At 42.7% G+C, this 26,920-nt stretch overlaps 1 protein-coding gene across 3 annotated transcripts in view; it reads left to right on the plus strand.

Annotated features, from left to right (window-relative positions):
* The first annotated feature begins 3,634 nt into the window (after positions 1-3,634).
* The window catches only part of LOC112219450 (6-phosphofructo-2-kinase/fructose-2,6-bisphosphatase 4), a 35,779-nt gene continuing 12,493 nt past the window's right edge, over positions 3,635-26,920 (plus strand). For 2 of the 3 annotated variants that reach the window (XM_024380716.2, XM_024380707.2), the window contains exons 1-7: positions 17,051-17,336; positions 18,940-19,056; positions 20,782-20,878; positions 21,174-21,240; positions 21,627-21,701; positions 24,458-24,514; positions 24,601-24,722. In XM_024380716.2, coding sequence (XP_024236484.1) covers positions 17,066-17,336; positions 18,940-19,056; positions 20,782-20,878; positions 21,174-21,240; positions 21,627-21,701; positions 24,458-24,514; positions 24,601-24,722 — 806 coding nt within the window. In that variant the 5' untranslated portion in view covers positions 17,051-17,065. Of the gene's footprint in view, positions 3,789-17,050; positions 17,337-18,939; positions 19,057-20,781; positions 20,879-21,173; positions 21,241-21,626; positions 21,702-24,457; positions 24,515-24,600; positions 24,723-26,920 lie in introns of those variants that run through there. The other variant, XM_024380725.2, reaches the window with a different exon arrangement.

Raw genomic sequence — 26,920 nt, forward strand, 5'->3', positions numbered from 1 at the left:
TAAGACAACAAAATAGGAAAAATGTCAAGGGGGGAATACTTTCGCAAGCCATCGTATCTCTTGGTCACAGATGCCTTAAGAAAAATGGGCCTTACAATGGGCCTCATGATCTCGTCACAGTATCGCTGTGCTTTCAAATTGCCATTGATTAAATTCCATTAGCTTATGCCTGCCTGCACATACCATAACCCCACCACCATGGGGCAATCTTTTCACAACGTTGACATCAGCAAACCGCTCGCCCAAACGGCGCCATACACGTGGTCTGTGGTTGTGAGGCCGGTTAGATGTACTGCCAAATTCACTAAAATGACATTGGAGGTGGCTTATGGTAGAGATATGAACATTAAATTCTCTGGCAACAGCACTGGTGGACATTCCTGCAGTCAGCATGCCAATTGCACGCTCCCTCAAAACTTCAGGCATCTATGGCATTGTGTTGTGTGACAAAACTGTACATTTTAGAGTGGCCTTTTATTGTCCCCAGCTCAAGGGGCACTTGTGTAATGATCATGCTGTTTGAACAGATTATTTATATGCCACACCTGTCAAGTGGATGGGTTATCTTGGCAAAGAAAAATGAACCGGGTTGTAAACAAATTTGTGCAAAATAATTGTGAGAAATAAGCTTTTTGTGTTTATTGAAAATTTTGGGGAACTTTTAATTCACCTAATGAAACATGTTGCGTTTATATTTTTGTTCGGTGTAGTTGTGTTTGCCTGTGCTGTTGTTAATATGGGATATCGGCCATGCTTATATTTGGCTCAAACAGATCATGACCTCACAGCTGTTGTTTGCTTCTCATGGATATTTTCACTGACATTCTCAGATCTAACTTTCTACACCAGAGGAATTAGGGCAGAAAAGGAATGTTCGAGTGACAGTTCACAGATAGTATGCTACTTCATTTAGCCATTCAACAGTCTGTGTTTTATCCTTTACATTTTGTTGGATGGAAGTAAAATACATAGTAATAAAACAGAACATATTGCATTTTTTCTTCATGTGTGACAAGAATGTACTTCGTAATAAAAATGCACATTTACCATGTCACAATGGATTATGAAAACAGTCTAGGGTAGAAGATGGTGACTGGCATGAAGAACTTAGCCTGTTAAACTTTATAACTCTGTTATAAAGCATTTGTTGGTTATGATTTCACTTCAAAGCAGCTCCTCCACAGCCACTAGCTTGCTCACTACAGTCATGGCAGCAGATGCATGATTAGAGCAGGAGGCTGGAATGGGCAGTAGCGATTTTAGCATGTAAATCTTGGTGGGGCAAAAAAAAGTGGGAGGCATGCCAGCAAAGCCACTATACAACACTAAACAATACGTAAATTGCACTATAACGGCGACAAACAGTGACAAACGAGACAATGAAAGATCTTACAATATTCAATGATTACATTTCTCAAAAACAGGTTATAGGCTACATGTGCACCACCAAGTTAGAACAGGAGGCGAAATTTAGAGGTGAAAATAGACCAGTTTAATAGGGTGTAGCACATTGGCTACTAACAGTTTATTACACAACATACACTTAGTATTACTTTCTTAGCTAAAGTATAGGTATCTCCCTGGAATATTACATAATTTACGCAGCAGCATACAATACACTGTTGGACTCAACTTGTTGAGCCGTGCTCACTTGAATAAGAAGGAGGCGTGGCGGTCCTTCATGGGCAAATTTTGTCATCAACTTTGTCATCAAAGTCTGGCATTCTCTGGATTTATGGTGCTTTCAAGCACGATGACGTCAGTGATCTTCAGGTCATAGCTCTAGAAAGAGGTCAGAGTTCCCAATTTACAATTCCGAGTTAGAGGAAAGTTCAAAACCTATTTTCCCAGTCGTAGCTCGTTTTTCCCCGAGTTCACCGTTTTCTGGAACTCACTAATATCAGATTTTGCAGTTCCAAGTTAACAGTTGTTTTGCTTCATTAACAGCATGGCCAATGTTGAATGTTTATAATTTAAAACTAGGAAAAGAGACCGTTAATCTTAGACTTGGGACCACACAGCCACTCCACTGAATAGCAGGCTAATGATTGCTTTGCAATGCTTGCAGGTAGCCACTGATTCCTTCCAAACCAGTTATTGTTGAATTTGCGAATTTCAACTTGTTGTGTAATGTTTATGTCCAGTGGCCAATGAGCACTGATACATTTTATCTATAATTTATCTTCATTATTTCTCTTACTATGACAAGGATTAAAAAGGATTTGCCAGTAGATTGTCAACTTGATTCATGAGGATGACTGCTTGCTAAGATTTTGTAAGTATGATGTTGACATGATCAGTCTTATCAAATCTACTGTAGATATAACGTGATTTGACGTCATTGTATCTGTGGCCAATGACCTTGAGCCTTCTTGGATGGGCACTTCTAATGTAACTGTGCCCCACCTGCCCTGAATGATGGGTCGCCACTGGGTATGGGTGGTATTTATTGTGCCTCCAGCAGTGACTGGTCTGGACACAGCCTGTTTAGCCAGCCCTGGACACAGAATGCTGCCAGAGGCTAGAGTGTGGGAGGGGGATATGTAGAATGAAGTGAAAGGTGAAAAGGTGGAACGAAGGGATGCTAATCGCTATGGTCTTATGGAGACGTGGTGAGGAGTCAAGAAATTTTTTAAACCTTTATTTAACTAGGCAAGTCAGTTAAAGAACAAATTCTTATTTTCAATGACGGCCTAGGAACAGTGGGTTACCTGCCTGTTCAGGGATAGAACAACAGATTTGTGGTGTACCTTGTCAGCACGGGATTTGAACTTGCAACCTTCCGGTTACTAGTCCAATGCTCTAACCACTAGGCTACCCTGCCACCCCATCATTGTGCACAGTGGCCCTTATATCACTCTCTCTAACTTGCTCTATCTCTTCCTATCAGCCTTTTACCATATGTGTCTTTCCCTCTCACCATTATGATGACCCCCTCATTTATCTACCCTTAGATCTTGTGCTCACATACAGCACCCTGCAATTATCTCTCTCTCGATCTTCAGTCCACAAAGGCGGGTCACGTGCTGCACTGTTATCTCTGCTGGGCTGCTGGGTCACAATGTTAGGTGTGTGTGTGCGTGTGTGTCCACTTAACCCATATAGCTAATTTAGTGTCGTTACTAAATCAATAGGCTATGTCATCGTAAAATTCAGATTAGGCTACAGCAGCTTAACTTTCAGGTGTATTGCACTGAAAATGTGTTCATTCAGATCCCATCTATGGTAAACACAATCTCCCAGAGGAAACTTAAATAAATGAGTTCTTAGACTCACTGGAAGACCTTGGCCTACATCTCAGTCTATATATAGCCTGTAACTCATTCAATGCAGCAGGCTAAGGACATTTTACACATTATTCAGTAGGCTACACAAAATCAGTCACCTGTCCTAAACTCCTACCTGACTGTCTTGTGATATAATTTGATTTCCTGGCCCAAGCTGAAACACAGTGTGAACAATAAGACAAATATCATATGTGTTCAAATATGTTCATTTTGAGAAGCTGGATAGTAACTCAGCCGGAGCCTCTTACAGAGGAATCCCAATCACTCTGAAGCAATCCAGCAGAAGTGGGTGTGTGCATGCATAGACTACATGCATCACAGTATCGCACAGCTCTAGACCTCAACTGGCTGCGGCACGTTTCTTCCGTGTGAATGCCCCTCTCACATCAGACGCACACACACCACAACCAACCTCTACGCAACGTAGGCTACACCAGAACTAAATAGGGATGATGAGAGGCTCCAGTCGTTCAAAAAGCACGCAGAATCTGGATCTGACGGGTAAGGAATTTGGACTTTAGATAATAAGGTTTATTATGTGCTATGCATGCATACATTCGACTAAAACTGGGCTGTGAATAGCCAACCGAAAATGACGTATGGGCTTTTCGGGAAGACGTAAACAAGTGTAGATGTCATAGGCAATGTGTTGTTTTGACGCTGAAAAATGACCTTATAGTGACGACGATACGACCTACAGTGTAGACGTTTTGAAGATTGACATTCACGACAGATTGTTTTACCACACTGACAAACAGATGTTATTTATTGCCTATGAGCAGCTATTTAATTTGAAGCTGATTCCACTCAGTCGTACAAGTCCATTCATTCAACATAGGCAGTATAGTTTCATAGGATGAAGTGTACATTTAGTTTGCAATATGTGATCAAAGCTTGACAATTCATTCCTATAGCCTACCTGGTGCTACCAGGATTACTGGTGTTTATCAGACAAAGGTAATAATGTAATGTGACAGTGACATGCAATAGTTTCTTGGGGCCGATTTGGAAGGACAGTCTGCTGAATTTAGGCTCTGCAAAATAATTGATATTTTAACCACAGACCCCTTTGGAATCTTTCATTTAAACTCAAATAAACTGACTTTTTAGGAACAGTTACGATATATTATATGGTAAACATGCTACAGATAACCTTGGCATTTCTAGGCTAAGTGAGTTTCTATGTGTTATTGCTTCTAGCACAACCATTGAGCTATTAAGGGCGAAAGCTCCCTGACAGCTGCGACGTGGGACAGCCTGGTCTCATACACTAGACGTAACATAGTGTAATGAAACAGCAGGGAGCAGGCCTCGAACCCTCAACCTTCTAGCACGAAATCCAGCACACGATCGACTGTGCCCCAAAAGCATGCTCAAGCAGCAGAGTCGATATCCGCGCTTATAAACCCAGGGTCGTTACACTAATTCCTCCTTTCAAAGAGCTCGTCCTCACGCTAGCTTGCGACTCTACGTCTTATAGGAACGCGCTCACTGGCCAAGCACACGCAGTGTCATGGATGCATGGTCTGATCCCACTTCTGACACCAATGTAATGAAACAGGCATAGAGCAGGCCTCGAATCCCCGACCATCTAGCCCGAAGTCCAGCGCGCTATCGACTGTGTCCCAAAAGCATGCTCAAGTGGCAGAGTCGATGTCCGAGCTTATAAACCCAGGGTCGTTATTCTAGTAAACATAAAACCGGGACCCTGAATGAGTATGATATGTTACGTTTGGTATGGTTACATAAGACAAATGGTTAAGTCTGGGCGAGAAGATCTAGCAACCCAATGGTTGCGAGTTCAAATCTCCTCACGGACAACTTTAGAATTTTTGCTAATTAGCACCTTTTCAACTACTTACTACTTTTGAGATAATTTGCAACTGCTTAGCAACTACGTAGCATGTTAGCTAACCCTTCCCCTAACACTAACCTTAACTCTTTTAGCTAACCGTACCCCTAACCTTAACCCTTTAACATAACTCCTAAACTTAACCCGTAACCCAGCTAACATTAGGAAGCTAGATAATGTTAGCCACCTAGCTAGCACGCTAGCTAAAGTATATATTTTTTGCAGATTCTTAACACATTGTAGGTTTTGCAAAATTGTAACATATTGGACATTTGCAAATTCATAACATATAATCCAAATTGTCATTCGTAACATATCATATGAAATTGGTGATGGACACCACAAATTAATATGTACCATACGAAATATAACATATCATACTAAATGTAGTGTTTCGGATTTATGTACAGAATAATATGAAATGCTCTGAGGCCAGGTTGTGTGGGAGGGGCCATGCTAGACCCACTTTCTGTTCATGATACAATGTAGTGTAGAAGGTTCAGTCATGAGTTGATTTATATACTTGGAAAACCACCTCACTGTGGTGTTGCAGCTGCTGCACCAAAAACAATACTGGCAACTATGTATGAATTGTGTTTTCACTGCCTTAGTTGCTCATAGGGCATTCACTGTGTGCTATCCCAATGTTTTAACTATAAATGACAGGCTAAAAGCCTTCCTGGCAAGCACACCTATCTGGCAGGTTGAGAAACCAAGGAATTTACATACACTGTAAAGGCAAAATGTATAAAGGGAAATTGTGTATTATCAACAGTGAAATACTGTGTGACACGTTTTACTACAGCATACTGTAAATTGTAGTGAATTGTGGGAAAATACAGGGAAAGAATTGTACTGTAATTACACCCCAGATTACAGTAACATACCATATTTTTGGAGCATCAAAAACCTTTTGTGTCAGACTCCGATGTGGCGCAGCGATCTAAGGCACAGCATCACAGTGTTGTGGCATCATTACAGCCTGGCGTTTGATCCCAGGTTGTCACAACCAGCCATGACCGGGAGTCCCATAGGGCAGCCCACAATTGGCCCAGCATCATCCGGGTTAGGGGAGGGTTTGACCGGGTGGGGGGGCTTTACTAGGCTCATTGCGCTCCACAACTCCTTGTGGTGGGCCAGGCCCCTGCAGGCTGACTCAGGTCGTCAGTTGAACGGTGTTTCCTCCGACACTTTGGATTCCGGGTTAAGCGAGCGGGTGTTAAGAAGCGCGGCTTGGCGAGTCATGTGACGGTGGACGCATGACTTGACCTTCGCCTCTCCCATGCCTGTTGGGTAGTTGCAGCGACGAGACAAGATCATGATCACGAAATTGGGGAGAAAAAGGGGGTAAAAAATGTATTAAAAAAACTTTTGCTTCAAAAACAGATATTGTTGTTTCTGGTTCATTAACTTATTTAGAGGTGTGCTTTGTAAGAGGCTATATTTGTTGTACCAGTTAGTGAGAATGCTGTAACATTTTAACTGATATATGGATATCAATTTTTATTTAACCTTTATTTAACCTTTATTTAGTTGAAAATGTATAGGAGTGAGCTTAGAGTGGTAGCAATTCGTAAACTTTTATTGGTTGAGCATTTTGCCATGACCTGTTTTGCCCTGTAGTTGCTGTATGTTTGGAAGCCTTTGTTAAGGCCTCTATTAAGTGCAAGTGATATAACACCAAATATTCATTGATATTCTGTAATTACTTAGCACAGTGGTTCCCAAACAACTTACTCTTGAAAGTTGTAATAGTAGATTTCGAAATTGGGAAGTGCATTATCAGTTTTCCTCTTGTCATGTCATTCATTGTGTAACCGATGTGAAATGGCTTGCTAGTTAGCGGTGGTGCGTGCTAATAGCGTTTCAATTGGGTGACGTCACTCGCTCTGAGACCTTGAAGTAGTTGTTCCCCTTGCTCTGCAAGGGCCGTGGATTTTGTGGTGCAATGGGTAACGATGCTTCGAGGGTGGCTGTTGTTGATGTGTGCAGAGGGTCCTTGGTTCAAGCCCAGGTAGGGGCGAGGAGAGGGACAGAAGCTGTACTGTTACAATTGCATACCTTAGAGAGCTATGTATAACTTGTCAGAAATGTTAATGCTAATGTTTTTTGTTAGCTAGGTTTTTTTAGCCCATAGATTTTGTTGTGATGTTTTAATGTTGGAGTCACTCAAATATCACATGAATGCACATTAGACATGGATAAAATGTATAGAATTGCAAGAAAATTGCAAGAAAATTGCAAGAAAAAAAGTAAATGCTACCTTAATCAGAATTATTGAATGAATGGATGAATGAAATTGGTTGATGGGAGGGGTTTGTGTTTCCACAGTATTTTACTGTAATTACAAAGGATTGGTGCAAGCAGGTTGCCTTCTAGGTAAAGTGTTTGCAAACATTACAGCATATTAATGAATATTTTGTGTTTTATATCACTTGCACTTCTAGAGGCCTTGTCTCCCTGTAGCGCTATCTTTGGCGTCTCACAGTACATTGCAATTTATTGCCCTGGCGACATCGGCAGTCCTCATGCCTCCTTGCAGCATGCCTAAGGCACGTTCACGTAGATGAGCAGGGACCCTGGACATCTTTCTTTTGGTGTTTTTCAGAGTCAATAGAAAGTCCTCTTTAGTGTGCTACTTTTTCATAACTGTGACCTTAATTGCCTACCGTCTGTAAGCTGTTCCACAGGAGCATGTTCATTAATTGTTTATGGTTAATTGAACAAGCATGGGAAACAGTGTTTAAACCCTTTACAATGAAGATCTGTGAAGTTATTTGGATTTTTAAGAATTATCTTTGAAAGACAGAGTCCTGAAAAAGGGATGTTTCTTTTTTTGCTGAGTTTATATGAGATGAGTAATGCACAATATGTAAACATTATTAAAGTGACCAGTGTTCCAATTATAAAGTGGCCAGTGATTTCAAGTCTATGTATAGGGCAGCTGCCTCTAATGTGCTAGTGATGGCTATTTAATTGTCTGATGGCTGTTTTTCAGTCTCTTGGTCCCAGCTTTGATGCACCTGTTCTAACCTCACCTTCACCCCGATGATAGCGGGGTGAACAAGCAATGGCCTGGGTGGTTGTTGTCCTTGATGATCTTTTAGGCCTTCCTGTGACATCGGGTGCTGTAGGTGTCCAGGAAGGCAGGTAGTTTCCCCCTGATTATGCGTTGGGCAGACCGCACCACCACCTGGAGAGCCCTGCAGTTGCTGGCGGTGCAGTTTCCGTACCAGGTGGTGATACAGCCCGACAGGTTGCTTTCGTTTGTGCATCTATGAATGTTTGTGAGGGTTTTAGGTGCCACGCCAAATTTCTTCAGCCTCCTGAGGTTGAAGAGGTGCTGTTGCGCCTTTTTCACCACACTGTCTGTGTGGGTGGACCATTTCAGTTTGTCAGTGATGTGTACCCCGAGGAACTTGAAACTTTCCACCTTCTCCACTGCTGTCCCGTGGATGTGTATAGGGTGGTGTTCCCTCTGCTGTTTCCTGAAGTCCACGATCAGCTCCTTTGTTTTGTTGACATTGAGTGAGAGGTTATTTTCATATTCATTACCGTTATGACCTTTGGGTACCAATTATAATCACTATGAGGTGTGCCCACTATGTGCCCACTTCTGAACATTGTGCATCCATGGGCTATTGTGTGTTATCAGGTCTTCTGATCCACCATCCAGTATAATGTACTATCAATGCTTCAAAATCTTAAGCTTAGCTAGCCCAATGCTGCCATCTTATGGACAAACACTACCTGTATTGGAGAGGTGCACCCTTTTGTTTGGGATTGAGATAAAAGTTATTCACAAACACTGAACCTGTTGGTATCCTGAGGTCATGCAAGCATTACAATATTACTTCGGTATTTACCCATCAGCTAATTATCTCACCATTGTGGTTTGAACAGTTTTGTACAAAACAACTCTTAAAGTACAGCTCCCATATTTGTTTTACACTATGGTTTTACACTGTAACATCTATATATTTAGTGTTAAGATGTATATCTTGTGAGTTATACCTGTACCATTATTTCCCTGTCTGTAGCAGCCTACAGTCTATCTGAATAGCTTCTACCCTCAAGCCATAAGACCACTGAACAGTTAATCATATGGCTACACAGACTATTTGCATTGACCCCCTTTTTTGTTGTTGCACTGACCGTCTTGCACTGGCTCTACACACACACTACACTCCAATACACACATACTCTCACTGCAGCTACTCTTATCTATCCTGATTGACTAGTCACTTTCCCCCCTACCTATATGTACATATTACCCCAATCACCTCAACCCCATCTGAGCAGCAGCAGTTAGGCTCCTCCTCATTCTTAAAATTATTCAATCATTTAGTTTTTGGAGCTATTTTTCATTTGAGAAGATTGATTGAGATTGATCAACCTGGCTATGCAAGCTTGCTAGTCTACTTGATCTGGCAAGAAACAACAAGAGCAGGATTGAGGGACTAGGACATGAGGACAAGGAGAAAGAGGATAAAACCAACAGAAAAAGGAATTGATTTGGAGGGTTTCTGAAAGATTTCTAAAGGAACGACAGTACAAGGCATTGAAAAGGAAACAATCTAAACAAGCACATAAGGTAGGATGATTCTGGACATCGTAGTTGGTGTGAACAGTGTTAATTGCCCTAAATTACACATTTAATAGCTTGATATTTTCATTAGTGCAGTAGCTACACAACTCAGTGGTTCCCAGAGTAGCCCTCTATGATCGTCACCAGACTCTTCAACCATCCCCCTGACCAACCTTCCTCTGATCAAGCCATGAACTGTCCCGCTCCATCTTTGGAGGATACATGCACTGAAAGACTTGGCATCTATTGGTTTACCTAACGATCAGCCCCCGTCCCCGCAGGAGGCCTTTTGGTAGGCTGTCATTGTAAATAAGAATTTGTTCTTTACTGACATGCCTAGTTAAGTTAAATAAACTATAGTTTGGATACTCATGGTATCCCAACTTTTCATGGTATCCTAACATTTCTTATTATAAAAAAAAATCCTTATTTCAAAGTTGCTTGCATCAATGCTCAAATTCTAAAAATAACAAATGGCAATAGTAACAGGAACTTGGCCCATTTCATTTAATCTAACAGCTGAACAGAACTCTGGACATTGTAAACAGCATCAAACAAAAGTTAAGAGGGAAAAATACAGAGACATTGTTTACTGATTATACTCTAATTGGAGATAATACAATCTCTGACGTGCTCTTCTTTACAGATGCCATGTTCCCCAGCAAGAAAACCATAAATTGTTACTCAAACGGAAACTAAAAGTCACTGACAACAACCAAACAAATGGGGTTTTAGGAGGAGTTGTGAAAGACACTCATGGGGGTGTCCATTGAAAGTTGTCTAGCAACAACTGGGACCTAAAAGACACCCACCTTGAGCACCCACTAAATTTGCCCAAGAACAGGCAAATAAAATAAAACCCCATACCAAACTTAAAGTGAGGAAGCAAACCAAAAAGTGGAGCAAAACAAAACCAGGGAAGAGCAGATAAAAGGTTGATTGTCTAGAAATTAAAATCAGCCGTGCCAACTAAAGGTGTTAACTCTCCACATCTCTCAAAACAACTGGAGTGCCTGGCCAACCACTCTTAAATATAACCTGGGCCAGCACAGGTGAAACATCTTCCCACTAACGAGATGACAAACCAACACAGGTGTAACACATACTGACTAATGAGGTGACACCAATTGGTGCGCCCCATGCTCTACCGTGCTAACACCCAACCTCAAAATATATACATCGGAAAACCAAAGCCTGTCTTACAGCATACTGCTGCTTGGTATTCTGCCACATGTAGGTATTTTGGCCATGTTGGAAAAAGATAAATCACTAATGGTCCACAAATCTTGGTATTTCATGAACAGGAGCCTGATAATCGACTCTTCACCATTAATGCCTACAACAATGGCACTGTAACGATTCAATGGCCTAGACATTGTACTAATCCTCTATATATACAAGAGTTTACATCACTGAAAGAGCTAACAGACACCTTGAAAGAGAATGACACTAACTGCTACACTTTAATCAGAAGACTGATGAGAAATCAGTTAATTCCTAAAGTCCCACACTCTCATATCTAACCAAGCCACTCTTGCAGACATGGAGAGCGACAACATGTTCCAGGCTTTGGGAGTATCTCCCTACTGGATGTAGAGGTGAATGAGCTGTGTGGTGAGGTGACTGTTCTGAGGCAGGATAAGGAGGGGCTGAGAGAGAAGCTGGCAACGGTCTAGAGCATCATGAGGAGAGAGGTAGCTGACATCAGGGAGTAGCTACAAAGGGAGTTGTCAGCAGTCATATAATTGCTACAACACAGAGACACCACCATCCACACTCTAAGAGAACAACTGGAGCCTACCACAACCCTCACTATCACACCCTCACATCCCCTCATCGGCAGTACCACGTATTGAACCTCCGGAACTCACACAGACTCAGTACATGAGGTCAGTAATCAGGTCTGAACCGACCTCCCCAAGATCCCAGCCCCAGAGCACCAGCGCCAGTGGAGCCATGCTGGGACCCTCAGAAGAGAGGAACGAAAGGCCATCTGTGGTCCCCACTCCATCCCCCCAAAAATCATTCCAGACACCACAGCCCACAACAGCAGCAGAGCAACCTATTGCCTTCATTTTTAATGTGACTCCAATGGGACATTTCTCAGACAGAAACTGCTATTCCCTGGCATGTCAGTCAGAAAGCTATGGTGACCAACAACACCAAGTGTCTTGAAAAGTCTGTCAAGAAACAAATGAAATGGGGCAAATATTATAATGACAGCCTACCCCAGCCAAACCCGGACGATGCTGGGCCAATTGTGCGCTGCCCTATGGGACTCCCCATCCCGGCCGGATGTGATACAGCCTGGATTCGATACCAGGGACTGTAGTGATGCCTCTTGCACTGAGACGCAGTGCCTTAGACCGCTGCACCACTCGGGAGCCAAATAATTTGATGGCAATGAGAGGACCTGTGGCAGCCAGAGATGCAAAGAGATTTCCTAACACCAAAATCACTATGTCTACCCTGTTGCCACATGGAGCTGTGTCCTTCCACGTTATTCAAAGCAACAACAATTATTTGTCTAGAGGCTGTGCTCTCTTGGACAATGTTGACCTGGCGATCCACCGTGACATTCACCCCCAGATGATGTACAACCTAGTACACTTGAACAAGCAGGGTGTCAAGACGTTTGCTAGGAACTGAAAGAAACTCCTCTGGGACAAAGCAAAAACCCAAATGCCATACATCCTCCAAGATCACAACCACCAGCCCCCACTCAGAGAGTCCAGCACCACCCTACACCACCAGGCCACATCCAGAGAGGCCAGCTCCACCCTACACCACCAGGCCACATCCAGAGAGGCCAGCTCCACCCTACACCACCAGGCCACATCCAGAGAGGCCAGCTCCACCCTACACCACCAGGCCACATCCAGAGAGGCCAGCTCCACCCTACACCACCAGGCCACATCCAGAGAGGCCAGCTCCACCCTACACCACCAGGCCACATCCAGAGAGGCCAGCTCCACCCTACACCACCAGGCCACATCCAGAGAGGCCAGCTCTACCCTACACCACCAGGCCACATCCAGAGAGGCCAGCTCTACCCTACACCACCAGGCCACTTCCAGAGAGGCCAGCTCCACCCTACACCACCAGGCCACATCCAGAGAGGCCAGCTCTACCCTACACCACCAGGCCACATCCAGAGAGGCCAGCTCTACCCTACACCACCAGGCCACATCCAGAGAGGCCAGCTCCACCCTACACCACCAGGCCACATCCAGAGAGGCCAGCTCTACCCTACACCACCGGGCCACATCCAGAGAGGCCTGCTCTACCCTACACCACCAGGCCACATCCAGAGAGGCCAGCTCCACCCTACACCACCAGGCCACATCCAGAGAGGCCAGCTCCACCCTACACCACCAGGCCACATCCAGAGAGGCCAGCTCCACCCTACACCACCAGGCCACATCCAGAGAGGCCAGCTCTACCCTACACCACCAGGCCACTTCCAGAGAGGCCAGCTCCACCCTACACCACCAGGCCACATCCAGAGAGGCCAGCTCTACCCTACACCACCAGGCCACATCCAGAGAGGCCAGCTCTACCCTACACCACCAGGCCACATCCAGAGAGGCCAGCTCTACCCTACACCACCGGGCCACATCCAGAGAGGCCTGCTCTACCCTACACCACCAGGCTTCATCCAGAGAGGCCAGCTCCAGCCTATACCATAGGTTAACTTCCAGAGAGGCCAGCTCCACCCTGCACCATGGAGCCCCTTCCAGAGAGGCCGGCTCCACCAGACAACATTGGACCCCTTCCAGATTGGACACAGATCTGGGGAAGGGTACAAAAAAATGTCTGCAGCATTGAAGGTCCCCAAGAACACAGTGGCCTCCTTCATTCTTAAATGGAAGAAGTTTGGAACCACCAAGACTCTTCCTAGAGTTGGCCACCCGTCCAAACTGAGCAATCAGGGGAGAAGGGCCTTGGTCAGGGACGTGACCAAGAACCGATGGTCACTCTGACAGAGCTCCAGAGTTCCTCTGTGGAGATGGGAGAACCTTCCAGAGGACAACCATTTCTGCAGCAGTCCACCAATCAGGCATTTATGGTAGAGTGGCCAGACGGAAGCCACTCCTCAGTAAAAGGCACATGACAGCCCACTTAAGTTAATGGCACTTAATGACTCTCAAACCATGAGAAACAAGATTCTCTTTTCTGATGCATCACGTCTGGAGGAAACCTGCCACCATCTCTACGGGAAAGCATAGTGGTGGCAGCACCATGCTGTGGGGATGTTTTTCAGCGGCAGGGACTGAGAGACTAGTCCAGATCGACAGAAAGGTTCACCTCCAACAGGACAACGACCCTAAGCACACAGCCAAGACAACACAGGAGTGACAAGTCTCTGAATGTCCTTGAGTGGCTCAGCCAGAGCCCGGACTAACATCTCTGGAGAGACCTGAAAATATTTATATTATTATCCGTTATTTTAACAGGTAAGTTGACTGAGAACACATTCTCATTGACAGCAACAACCTGGGGAATAGTTACAGAGGAGAGGAGGGGGATAAATGAGCCAATTGTAAACTGGGGATTATTAGGTGACTGTGATGGTTAGAGGGCCAGATTGGGAATTTAGCCAGGACACCAGGGTTAACACCCCTACTCTTACAATAAGTGCCATGGGATCTTTAATGACCTCAGAGAGTCAGGACACCCGTTTAACGTCCCATCCGAAGGACAGCACCCTACACAGGGCAGCGTCCCCAATCACTGCCCTGGGGAATTGGGATATTTTTTTTTAGACCAGAGGAAAGAGTGGCTCCTACTGGCCCTCCAACACCACTTCCAGCAGCATCTGGTCTCCCATCCAGGGACTGACCAGGACCAAACCTGCTTAGCTTCAGAGGCAAGCAAGCAGTGGTATGCAGGGTGGTATGCTGCTAGCTAAAATAGCTGTGTAGCAACACTCCCCATCTAACCTGACAGAGCTTGAGAGGATCTGCAGAGAAGAATGGGAGAAATTGTCCAAATACAGGTGTGCCAAGCTTGAAGCGTCATACCCAAGCAGACTCGAGGCTGTAATCGCCACCAAAAATGCTTCAACAAAGTACTGAGTAAAGGGTCTGAATACGTAATGTATACGTTATGTAAATGTGATATTTCCAGGTTAATTTTTTTATACATTTGCAAAAATGTCAAAAAAACTATTTTTGCTTTGGCATTATCGGGTATTGTGTGTAGATCGATGAGGGAAAAAAACTATTTAATACATTTTAGAATAAGGCTGTAACGTAACAAAATGGAGATAGTCAAGGGTCTGAATACTTTCCGAATACACTGTATTCAAGCCATATTTCTGTAAAGCTCAGAGAGGATCTCATGACAAATGAAGTAGGCGTGCTGTGGTTGCAGGTTCTCTGGCCTCATCTGTAGCCTCTTCTTTTAGGGTGCTGCTATAGCCCACCAACTGCAAACTCTCAGTGTCTGGAGAATGTGTGTGTGATTTTCGATAAGGTCTCTGATGCTAACAGAGAAATGTATTTTCTTGGTGACCTGAACATCGACTGGTTATCATCTAGTTGTCCTCTCAAGAGGAAGCTTCTTACTGTGACTAATGCCAACATGACCCAGGTTATCATTCAACCAACTAGAGTGTATACCAATAGTGTTGGATCTGTGACATCCACTTGTATTGATAATATCTTCACCAATGCTGCAGAGCTTTGCTCCCAAGCAATATCAATTCCCATTGGCTATAGTGACCATAACAAGGAAAGTCAAAGTACCAAAGGCAAGGCCTAAAGTTATTTACACTATACATATAAAAGTATCTGGACACCCCTTGAAATTAGTGGATTCAGCTATTTCAAATCAAATCAAAATGTATTTGTCACATGTGCCGAATACAGCAAGTGTAGACCTTATCATGAAATGCTTACTTACATTCCCTTAACCAACAGTGCAGTTCAAGAAGACTTAATAAAATATTTACCAAATAAACTAAAGTAAAAAATAATTTAAAAAGTAACACAATAAAATAACAATAACGAGGCTATATACAGGGGGTACGGGTACCGAGTCAGTGTGTGGGGGTACAGGTTAGTCGAGGTCATTTGTACATGTAGGTAGGGGTGAAGTGACTATGCAGAGAGTAGCAGCAGTGTACAAAACAAATGGAGAGGGGTGTCCGTGTAATTAGTCCGGTGGCCATTTGATTAATTGTTCAGCAGTCTTATGGCTTGGGGGTAGAAGCTGTTAAGGAGCCTTTTGGTCCTACACTTGGTGCTCTGGTACCGCTTGCCGTGCGGTAGCAGAGAAAACAGTCTATGACTTGGGTGACTAGAGTCTCAGACAATTTTTTGGGCTTTACTTTGACACTGCCTATTATATAGGTCCTGGATGGCAGGACGCTTGGCCCCAGTGATGTACTGGGTCGTACGCACTACCCTCTATAGCGCCTTATGGTCTGATGCTGAGCAGTTGCCATACCAGGCGGTGATGCAACCGGTCAGGATTCTCTCGATGGTGCATCTATAGATGTTTACAAACATTGTTAGTAGGATGTCCTTACTGAATAGCTCAGAATAGCTCAGTGACTTTCAACGTGGGATTCCAACAAGTCAGTTCGTCAAATTTCTGCCCTGCTAGAACTGTAAGTGCTATTATTGTGAAGTGGAAATGTCTTGGTGCAACAATGCCTCAGCCGTGAAGTGATAGGCCACACAAGCTCACAGAAGGTTACTAAGCCAAAAAAACATATAAAAAAATATTGTATCACAGAGCCTCTCCTCTTTCTAAAGATCTAATTTAACTGTACTGTATATAATAATATGAATCGTGTGTAAATAGTATTTTTGTTGTCTCTTGGTGTCTGTCCTATATATAATTTATTTGAATTTGAATATATTATGTTGTTCTTGTCTATTACTGTTCTGTACTTTGTCATGTATTTGCAAGTTTTATGTTGACCCCCAGGGACCCCAGGAAGATTAGCTACTGCTTCTAATGGAGAAAGTCTACACATTTTGTATTCGGCGCATGTGACTAATAAAATGTGATTTGATCTTAAATACTCGGTATACGATGTCATATTGTGTAGTTACTACGGTAAACAGAATTACAAACACGGACAATGTATCAATTCGGAGACACTAATACGTTGTATTCTGTTTACCGTAGTAACTACACAATACGACATCGTATACCGAGTATTTAAAATGTTTAGGGAATAATGAAGTCGTTTAGTAGACCAGTAGACCATTAATCCCAATCTAAATGTGGAAGTATGACATTTGAGGGAAATTGTAATAGCATTAACAGCAACAGCGTTACTTCATTGTTTCCGAGCAAATGTGCGCGTGTTTTCGCGAGATTATGGTAGGCACATCCTTCTGTGGTTTCACCACGATACCGCCAGACTTCATCAGAACACTGATGCGAGACCATTCGCCTGAAACGCATGACAAAAGGCTCCGCGCCACAGTAGTCGAAGCAACCACCATGTCCTCAATGGAAGTTGGAATGGAAGAACGACCATCGAACTCTGCAACGCCGCGTGAACTCACTCAAAACCCGCTTAAGAAAATATGGATGCCGTTGCCGTGTAAAAATGGCCTTCCCGAGAAACACATATCTCAGAGAAAGGGTGCGTATATAACGTTACCGACGTGGCTGGACCGCAAGCCGGTTGTTGCACACGCACGAATCATACATTTAATGTACGTTGTTTACGTGGTGAAAATGCATTTTATTCACAGTTAGCTAACGTTACATTTATCTCTTACTAGTTAACATTACAAACGTGCAGCCGAGCGTCAAGCCAGGTTCTTATCCATATATTGTGTTTTAACGTAATTTTCGTTGATTACGTGGAGAAAATATAAATGTGTCGACGGCGTGATCGTCAGCCAGAGAAAGAACATTAGTCTTCTTGGCAATCGATTATTGATGATCTTTGCTGCCTGTTATCTGATGACTGTCTGTTCTGACTGCCCTTCTGACTGGTTCTTCATACTGTCATTGGACTGGCCCCTCTCCAGTCCAGAGCAACGTCCTTTGCTTCTCAGTGTTAATCTCATTGTATATTTTGTCCTGATTTGTGAAAGAAGCAGATGCCAGTACAACAACCCAAGCGGTTGAGCATTAGTGGCAAACTAAGTCACTTTCAGGACACACTGCTCATTGAAGTATCTATTGTCTGTTCTCCCAGTTCTGACTGTTCACAACAGGCCAGTAGATGGTAATCCATGGTGGCATTTTCCTAATTCACTGCCCCATCCTTTATCAATCCAAACTGGTTGGTAAACAGGAATTCTAGTCTTGACTCCTGGCACTGGACTCTGTGGATCTGCTTCTCTAAGCCTGCATTACCCTGTTCAATAGTATTTTTATTAGTATGATTTGTTCTGTGGGTTGACCAGACATCATAGGCCACTTTGCTGGTCAGAATAAGCTGCTATTGACAATAGTATTTTGCATGCTACATTTCCCTCATGAGAGATCTCTATGACAACTGAAGGTTTTACTGGCTTGGTCAATCATAGAATATCACCATGGTTTGTAATACATAACCTGATCAGTTGCCGGCTTGCTGCACAGGTTTTTATGTTTAAACTCACAAACATATAGGCAACTTTGACATTTGTTCCTGGCATTGACTTGTTGTATTAACACCACTGGATTGTCTTTTTCACCAAAGGGATATGATATGAAGCCGAGACACTGGCTCCTCTCTCACTCTGTCCTCTACAGATCGGGTGAGAGAAAGTGTGTGTGTGTGGAAACTAGGTTACAAGTCTCCAGATGCCTTGGTTTGTACTGTCATTTCACAATAGCGTGCCATGGTGGCACTTGTGACATTTGTTACCTCTACTCCTTATTGACAACATTCCCAGTACTTTCTGATATGGTTTTCTTCATGTTAGATAGCATTAGTACACAGTGATTGGTGGAATATGTTGTCCTTATCCGATTTCAACACAATGTTGCCATCTTTGCAAACTGCTCTCTTTCACTTGGTTCAATAGTTAGTGTGAGTTACAGAGGGCAGGTCAGTTGAGGGACAAATGTTCACTTGGGAATTAACTCCAAAGGGTTATTTAGGACAATTTAATGAAAAAATGTAATCAGAGCCCTTCACTGCTATAGCCTGCACTGTGTTCGGTTATGTTTATATTTCAATGCCGGTCTGTCCAAATATAGTAGAATAATTTAACCTGTCTCTCCCTCTACTCTTTTTCCATGTGCAGTATGTATGACCAACTGCCCCACCCTGATAGTGACGGTGGGCCTCCCAGCCAGAGGGAAGACCTACATCTCCAAGAAGCTCACCCGCTATCTCAACTGGATCGGCGTGCCCACCAGAGGTACCAACTCTCAGCCGTTTTACCTGAAATTACATTTCGGCAATCCACTCACACACACTCAAACTCGTAAGAATTCCCCTCAACGGTCTGTAATAGAGGTCGACCGTTTATGATTTTTCAATGCCGATACCGATTATCGGAGGACCAAAAAAAGCCGATGTTTTTTTATTTTATATAAATCGGCGTAACACGTATTTATTTATTTGTAATAATGACTATTACAACAATACTGAATGAACACTATTATTTTAACTTAATATAATACATCAATAAAATCAATTTAGCCTCAAATAAATAATGAAACATGTTCAATTTGGTTTAAGTAATGCAAAAACAAAGTGTTGGAGAAGAAAGTAAAAGTGCAATATGTGCCATGTAAAAAAACTAACATTTAAGTTCCTTGCTCAGAACATGAGAACATATGAAAGCTGGTGGTTCCTTTTAACATGAGTATTCAATATTCCCAGGTAAGAAGTTTTAGGTTGTAGTTATCATAGGAATTATAGGACTATTTCTCTATACCATCTGTATTTCATATACCTTTGACTATTGGATGTTCTGTTAGGCACTTTAGTATTACCAGTGTAACAGTATAGCTTCCGTCCCTCTCCTCGCCCCTTCCTGGGCTCGAACCACGAACACATCGAAAACAGCCACCCTCGAAGCATCGTTATCCATTGCTTCACAAATGCCGCGGCCCTTGCAGAGCAAGGGGAACAACTACTTCAAGGTCTCAGAGCGAGTGCCGTCACCGATTGAACAGCTATTAACGGGCACGTCGCTAACTAGCTAGCTATTTCACATCGGTTACACCAGCCTAATCTCGGGAGTTGATAGGCTTGAAGTCATAAACAGCTCAATGCTTGAAGCACAAAGAAGAGCTGCTGGCAAACGCACGAAAGTGCTTATTTAAATGAATGCTTACGAGCCTGCTGCTGCCTACCACCACTCAGTCAGACTTCTATCAAATCATAGACTTAATTATAACATAATAACACAAGGAAATTCAAGCCGTAGGTCATTAATATGGTCAAATCTGGAAACTATCATTTTGAAAACCAAATGTTTTTTCTTTCAGTGGAACCGTTCTGTATTTTATCTAGCGGGTGTCATATTTTATCTAGTGGGTGTCATATTTTATCTAGCGGGTGTCATATTTTATCTAGCGGGTGTCATATTTTATCTAATGTTATGTCATAATTATGTACAATTCTGGCAAATTAATTATGGTCTTTGTTAGGAATAAATGGTCTTCACACAGTTCGCAACAAGCCAGGCAGCCCAAACTGCTTGCAAGAGAAGTGACACAATTTCCCTAGTTAAAAGAAAGTCATGTTAGCAGGCAATATTAATTAAATATGCAGGTTTACAAATATATACTTGTCTATTGATTTTAAAGAAAGGCATTGATGTTTATGGTTAGGTACATTGGTGCAACGACAGTGCTATTTTTGCGAATGCGCTTGTTAAATCATCACCAGCAGTTAACCCACCGTTCCTAGGCCGTCATTGAAAATAAGAATGCGTTCTTCACTGACTTGCCTAGTTAAATAAAGGTTTAAAAAAAATTGGCCACAATCGGTGTCCAAAAATGCAGATTACCGATTGTTATAAAAACTTGAAATCGTCCCTAATTAATCGGCCATTCCGATTAATCGGTCGACCTCTAGTCTGTAATAGTATCTAGAAAAGTAAAACATGTAACTCCTTCTTTCCCCTATTTAGAGTTCAATGTTGGGCAGTACCGGCGTGAGTGTGTGAAGATCTACAAGTCCTTTGAGTTCTTCCGTCCAGACAACGAGGAGGGCCTGAAGATCAGACAGTAAGAAACATTTCCAGTACTTTGATCCTCTGCTGTGAACAAGTTAAAACACTGAGAAGATCCACTTGTCCTTGAATCCCCCCAATTTTTTATTTATTTATTTTTATTTCACCTTTATTTAAACAGGTTTAAATTGCCTTAAAATATCACGGTATAATATGATATTACTTCCTGTTTTTTAACCAGTGTCTGTGATTAAGCAAACTACATTTATTTGTCTCTGCTAACCCACCAGTGGCTCTTTTTAGTCTTGTCACTGCTGCCTCTGACTCCGTTTTCCCACTGTCCCTTGTAGGCAGTGTGCGTCAGCAGCACTGAATGATGTCAGACAGTACCTCGCTGACAAAGGAGGACAAGTTGCGGTGTGTACAATCACGATAAAAACAAATATAATATTGTGACCGGATTATGTGCGCATTAACGGTCAATTCCGACACTTTTCAACCTCGTTTTAATTTTTACAAGCACAATACTAGTGTCTACATATGTGGAAATTGTGTGTTTCTGTGATAGAAATGTGCTGTAGAAATAAATGTGTGTTTTTCACATATGTAGGCACTGGTATTGTGATGTAGATAATGAAAATGAGGTTGAAAGTGGTGGAATTGCCCTTTAACATTGGGATGGGATTATCCCGCCATGAAATGCTGTGATATCTCAATGTGTATTTGTATATGCATGACAGTGCAGTGCTTCTGGCAGTCTGTGTGACTACTGTGTGATGGTGTGTGTTTCGTTCTTTCTCCAGGTGTTTGATGCCACTAACACCACTAGAGAGAGGAGAGGGACCATCACTGCGTTTGCTGAGCAGAATGGCTTCAAGGTAATGTTGGCTTCTTCAGTGGTGGTGATGATGATCATGCTTGTGTATAGACAGGTGAGTTGACAACGTCACAACAAAAATGAGTGCACAACTCTGAGGTAAAATGCTGGGTGTTGTCACTTTTTATATAGTATTTTTTTTAAATTTAAACTTTGTTTAACTAGGCAAGTCAGTTAAAAACAAATTCTTATTTTCAATGATAGCTAGCGTTAGGGCTGCACGATTTGGACAAATTATCTCAAATATTTTTTTGTGGGGCCAGATATTGGAATATCAATTATGAATTGCAATTTTCAACACTTGGGTGAAAACTTGGTAATTCCGTCAGACATGGTTAAACCAACTGTCAGGGTATAGAACATCACTTATAACATGAGATCATATGAATGTAGAGTGAATAAATATGTTCCAACATTGTTATAGGCTATATATAATAATAGGATTATTACACCTACATATTAACAAACATACATTTTGAACATTCGCAACAAAGCATCCTTCACTCATGCTGCCAAACATACCCTCGTAAAACTGACCATCCTATCGATCCTTGACTTCGGCAATGTCATTTACAAAATAGCCTCCAACACTCTACTCAGACTGCATCCAGTTTGCTATCACAGTGCCATCCGTTTTGTCATCAAAGCTCCATATACTACCCACCACTGCGACCTGTATGATCTCGTTGGCTGGCCCTCGCTTCATACTCGTCGACAAACCCACTGGCTCCAGGTCATCTACAAGTCTTTGCTAGGTAAAGCCCACTGGTCACCATAGCAGCACCCACCCGTAGCATGCGTTCCAGCAGGTATATCTCACTGGTCACCCCCAAAGCCAATTCCTCCTTTGGCCGCCTCTCCTTCTTCCAGTTCTCTGCTGCCAATGACTGGAACGAACTGCAAAAATCACTGAAGCTGGAGACTCATATCTCCCTCACTAGCTTTAAGCACCAGCTGTCAGAGCAGCTCACAGATCACTGCACCTGTACATAGCCCATCTGTAAATAGCCCATCCAACTACCTCAGCCCCATACTGTATTTATTTATTGATCTTGCTCCTTTGCACCCCAGTATCTCTACTTGCACATTCATATTCTGCACATCTATCACTCCAGTGTTTAATTGCTATATTGTAATTACTTCGCCACTACGGCCTATTTATTGCCTTGCCTCCCTAAATCTTACCTCATTTGCACACACTGTATATAGACTTTTTATATTGTATTATTGACTGTTTGTTTATTCCACATGTAACTCTGTGTTGTTGTATGTGTCGAACTGCTTTGCTTTATCTTGGCCAGGTCGCAGTTGTAAATGAGAACTTGAGAACTACTAGCCTACCTGGTTAAATAAAGGGGAAATGAATAAATATTGAATTTAACAAAATAAAACATGATCATAAAAAGTGCAGCACTTATTCATTAATTCATTAACATGAGTTCCTATTTTACCATTAGGCCTATTAGTTCTTAAATAAACAAAGTTCATTGTTTATTCAGTCAGCCATGGGCTGCAGATGGAATAGGAGTCTTATGATTGTGTAATTATGTAGAAGTAGGCTCCATCATTATTATAATTTAAATTATAAGTCAGTGCCTTAAAAACATGTAACACGTAGTCTATCGATTACAAGGTGCATCCTGTGTCCAAAACATTGGAGTCTGGTCCAGTCATTCAACACAGCATTCAATGTTTAAACTTCTCCCTTAAGTTTGTTCTACAGTGTTGGGATAGCGAATTGGGAGAAATAAATGTGCGAGATGGAATCTTGTATCTCCTGTCCAGCTTGTTTATCATCTTCTTGAAGCAGTCTTTGCTGACTGTGTAAATAGGAACCATGTCTTTGGCTATGTGATAGGTGATTGCCTCTGTGATTTCTGTGTCAGCGGGATGTTTTTTAAATTCAAATTATGGAATAGATTTGTTGTTGCCTCTTGTTGTCACCACAACTCTGAGGTACTTTTTACAAAACACTTAGTATTTGTGTTGACATCAGATTGCCTGTAGCCGAAATACTGCCATCACTGAAGATGCACCAAATCAGCTTCTTGTTGGCACTAGCAGCACTTACGTTTCCGACTCGCACTCTCTCTTCACCAGCATGTAACTGCTTGCTCTATGCGGATTGGCCAGCATGAGCATGCCATGCAGAGGGTGAGAGCGCCCACTTGTGATTGGTCAGCATCCTCTGTGCTTGTACAGAGGGAATAAACGCAGTCTAGCACATCTCATTGGAGGTACCGTGGTGTCGTAGTGTTTTTGTTGTATTAATGGCATGTCAAAGAAAGGAGAACATGGTAGCCAGTCTCTTGCTATATGAATATTGCACATGTCAATATCTCAATTTTGATCTGAATTCGATTTATCCGCCCTAGCTAGCGGCAATAACTAGAAGCTGCTGTGTGATGAATTGTAGATGGTTTATTTCAGCTGGTTGTATTTTGTTCTTGATACCATCTCTTGTTTTGACACATCATATCTGCAGTAACATGGCTAGGGTAGCTAGCTCACCAACAACTGCAACAATGTATCTGAAAGCGAACAACTGCTTATTGGGCAATTGTATTTTTCAATAAACATTTACAAACGAAATATAGCTTACATGTTGTCAATAATCCTTTGATTGTAAGCCAACTCTGTCTGTTTTTAGCCTTGTGGTCATGTATGCATTGGTTTTGTTGGTTAACGCCCTACCCATCTATGTGACTTAGATGTTTTGTCTATCCTGGGGGTTTACTGTATTCCCTTTTCTCCTAGGTGTTTTTTGTAGAGTCTGTTTGTGAAGACCCTGAAGTCATTGCAGAAAACATTGTGGTGAGTGATCATCCACAGTTCCTGTTGCTAACGCTTTATAGAGAACACCGATAAGTCTTATTTCCACTGTCTCTTTCTCTGCTCAGCAAGTGAAGCTGGGCAGCCCTGACTACACCAACTGCAACACAGAGGAGGCTATGGAGGACTTCAAGAAGAGGATCAAGTGTTATGAGAACTCCTATGAGACCCTGGATGAAGTTCTGGACAGGTGAGCATCTTATCTCAATGAGGAACAAAGAGTTGTCTCCTACTATTTCATCAAAGCGTTCTGTGGACTGTTTTCTATTCAAAAGTTGCTTTTACAGTTGTAACTGTTAATTCAAAATCACACACTGACTAGGTTCCAGTTGAACAATGTTTACTTCACAGAACATATTCGCCACTACACTCAGGCCAGGTCCATCTCCAGTGAGACTACTGCGCAGGCGTACTAATAATCAAATCGAATCAACAACCGGTGTTGTATTTAAATGCTTACTTACAAGCCCTTAACCAACAATGCAGTTTTAAGAAAAATAAGTGTGAAGTAAAAAATAGATAACCTAGAAAATAATAACAAATAAACGTTACAAATAATTAAAGAGCAGCAGTAAAATATAAATAGCGAGGCTATATACAGGTGGTAACTGGTACAGAGTCAATGTGCGGGGGCACTGGTTAGTCGAGGTAATATGTACATGTAGGTAGAGTTAAAGTGACTATGCATAAATAATAAACAGAATAGCAGTAGTGTAAAAGATTGGGACACAATCATGAAGTGGAACGAGATTTATTGGATATTTCAAACTTTTTTAACAAATCAAAAACTGAAAAATTGGGCGTGCAAAATTATTCAGCCCCTTTACTTTCAGTGCAGCAAACTCTCTCTCCAGAAGTTCAGTGAGGATCTCTGAATGATCCAATGTTGACCTAAATGACTAATGATGATAAATACAATCCACCTGTGTGTGTAATCACTTCATGATTGTGTCCCACTTGTTGTTGATTCTTCACAAAAAAAATACAGTTTTATATCTTTATGTTTGAAGCCTGAAATGTGGCAAAAGGTCGCAAAGTTCAAGGGGGCCGAATACTTTTGCAAGGCACTGTATATACTGTACTCGATACCATCTACTGTATCTTGCCTTTGCCGTTCTGTACCATCACTCATTCATATATCTTTATGTATCTTTATCCCTTTATGTACATATTCTTTATCCCTTTACACTTGTGTGTATAAGGTAGTAGTTTTGGAATTGTTAGATTACTCGTTGGTTATTACTGCATTGTCGGAACTAGAAGCACAAGCATTTCGCTACACTCGCATTAACAACTGCTAACCATGTGTATGTGACAAATAAAATTTGATTTGCAAATAGTCTGGGTAGCCATTTGATTAGCTGTTCATGAGTCTTATGGCTTGTGGGTAGAAGCTGTTTGGACCTAGACTTGGCGCTCTGGTACCTCTTGCCGTGCGGTAGCAGAGAGAACAGTCTTTGACTAGGGCGGCTTGAGTCTTTGACCATTTTTAGGGCCTTCCTCTGACACCGCCTGGTATAGAGGTGCTGGATGGCAGGATGCTTGGCCCCAGTGATGTACTGGGCCATATGCACTACCCTCTGTAGTGCCTTGCAGTCGGAGGCTGAGCAGTTGCCATACCAGACAGTGATGCAACCATGCTCTCAATGGTACAGCTGTAGAACCTTTTGAGGATCTGAGGACCCATGCCAAATCTTTTCAGTCTCTTGAGGGGGAATAGGCTTTGTCGTGCCTTCTTCATGACTGTCTTGGTGTGTTTGGACCATGATAGTTTGTTGGTGATGTGAATACCAAGGAACTTAAAGCTCTCAACCCACTCCACTACAGCCCTGTCGATGAGAATGGGTGTGTGCTCGGTTCTCCTTTTCCTGTAGTGCACAATCATCTCCTTTGTCTTGATCACGTTGATGGAGAGGTCTACCACTGTTGTCATCAAAAAACTTAATGATGGTGTTGGAGTCGTGCCTGGCCGTGCAGTCATGAGTGAACAGGGAGTACAGGAGGGGACTGAGCATGCACCCCTGAGGGGGCCCCTGTGTTGAGTATCAGCGTGGCAGATGTGGTGTTACCTACCCTTACCAGCTGGGGGCGACCTGTCAGGAAGTCTAGGATCCAGTTGCAGAGGGAGGTGTTTAGTCCCAGGGTCCTTAGCTTAGTGATGAGCTTTGAGGGCACTAAGGTGTTGAAAGCTGAGCTATAGTCAATGAATAGAGATTGCATCATCTGTGGATCTGTTGGGGGCGGTATGAAAATTGGAGTGGGTCTAGGGTTTCAGGGATAATGGTGTTGATGCGGGCCATGACCAGCCTTTCAAAGCACTTCATGGCTACAGACGTGAGTGCTACGAGTCGGTAGTCATTTAGGCAGGTTACCTTGGTGTTCTTGGGC

This window comes from Oncorhynchus tshawytscha, linkage group LG02, assembly GCF_018296145.1.
Source record: "Oncorhynchus tshawytscha isolate Ot180627B linkage group LG02, Otsh_v2.0, whole genome shotgun sequence".
Taxonomy (NCBI): domain Eukaryota; kingdom Metazoa; phylum Chordata; class Actinopteri; order Salmoniformes; family Salmonidae; genus Oncorhynchus; species Oncorhynchus tshawytscha.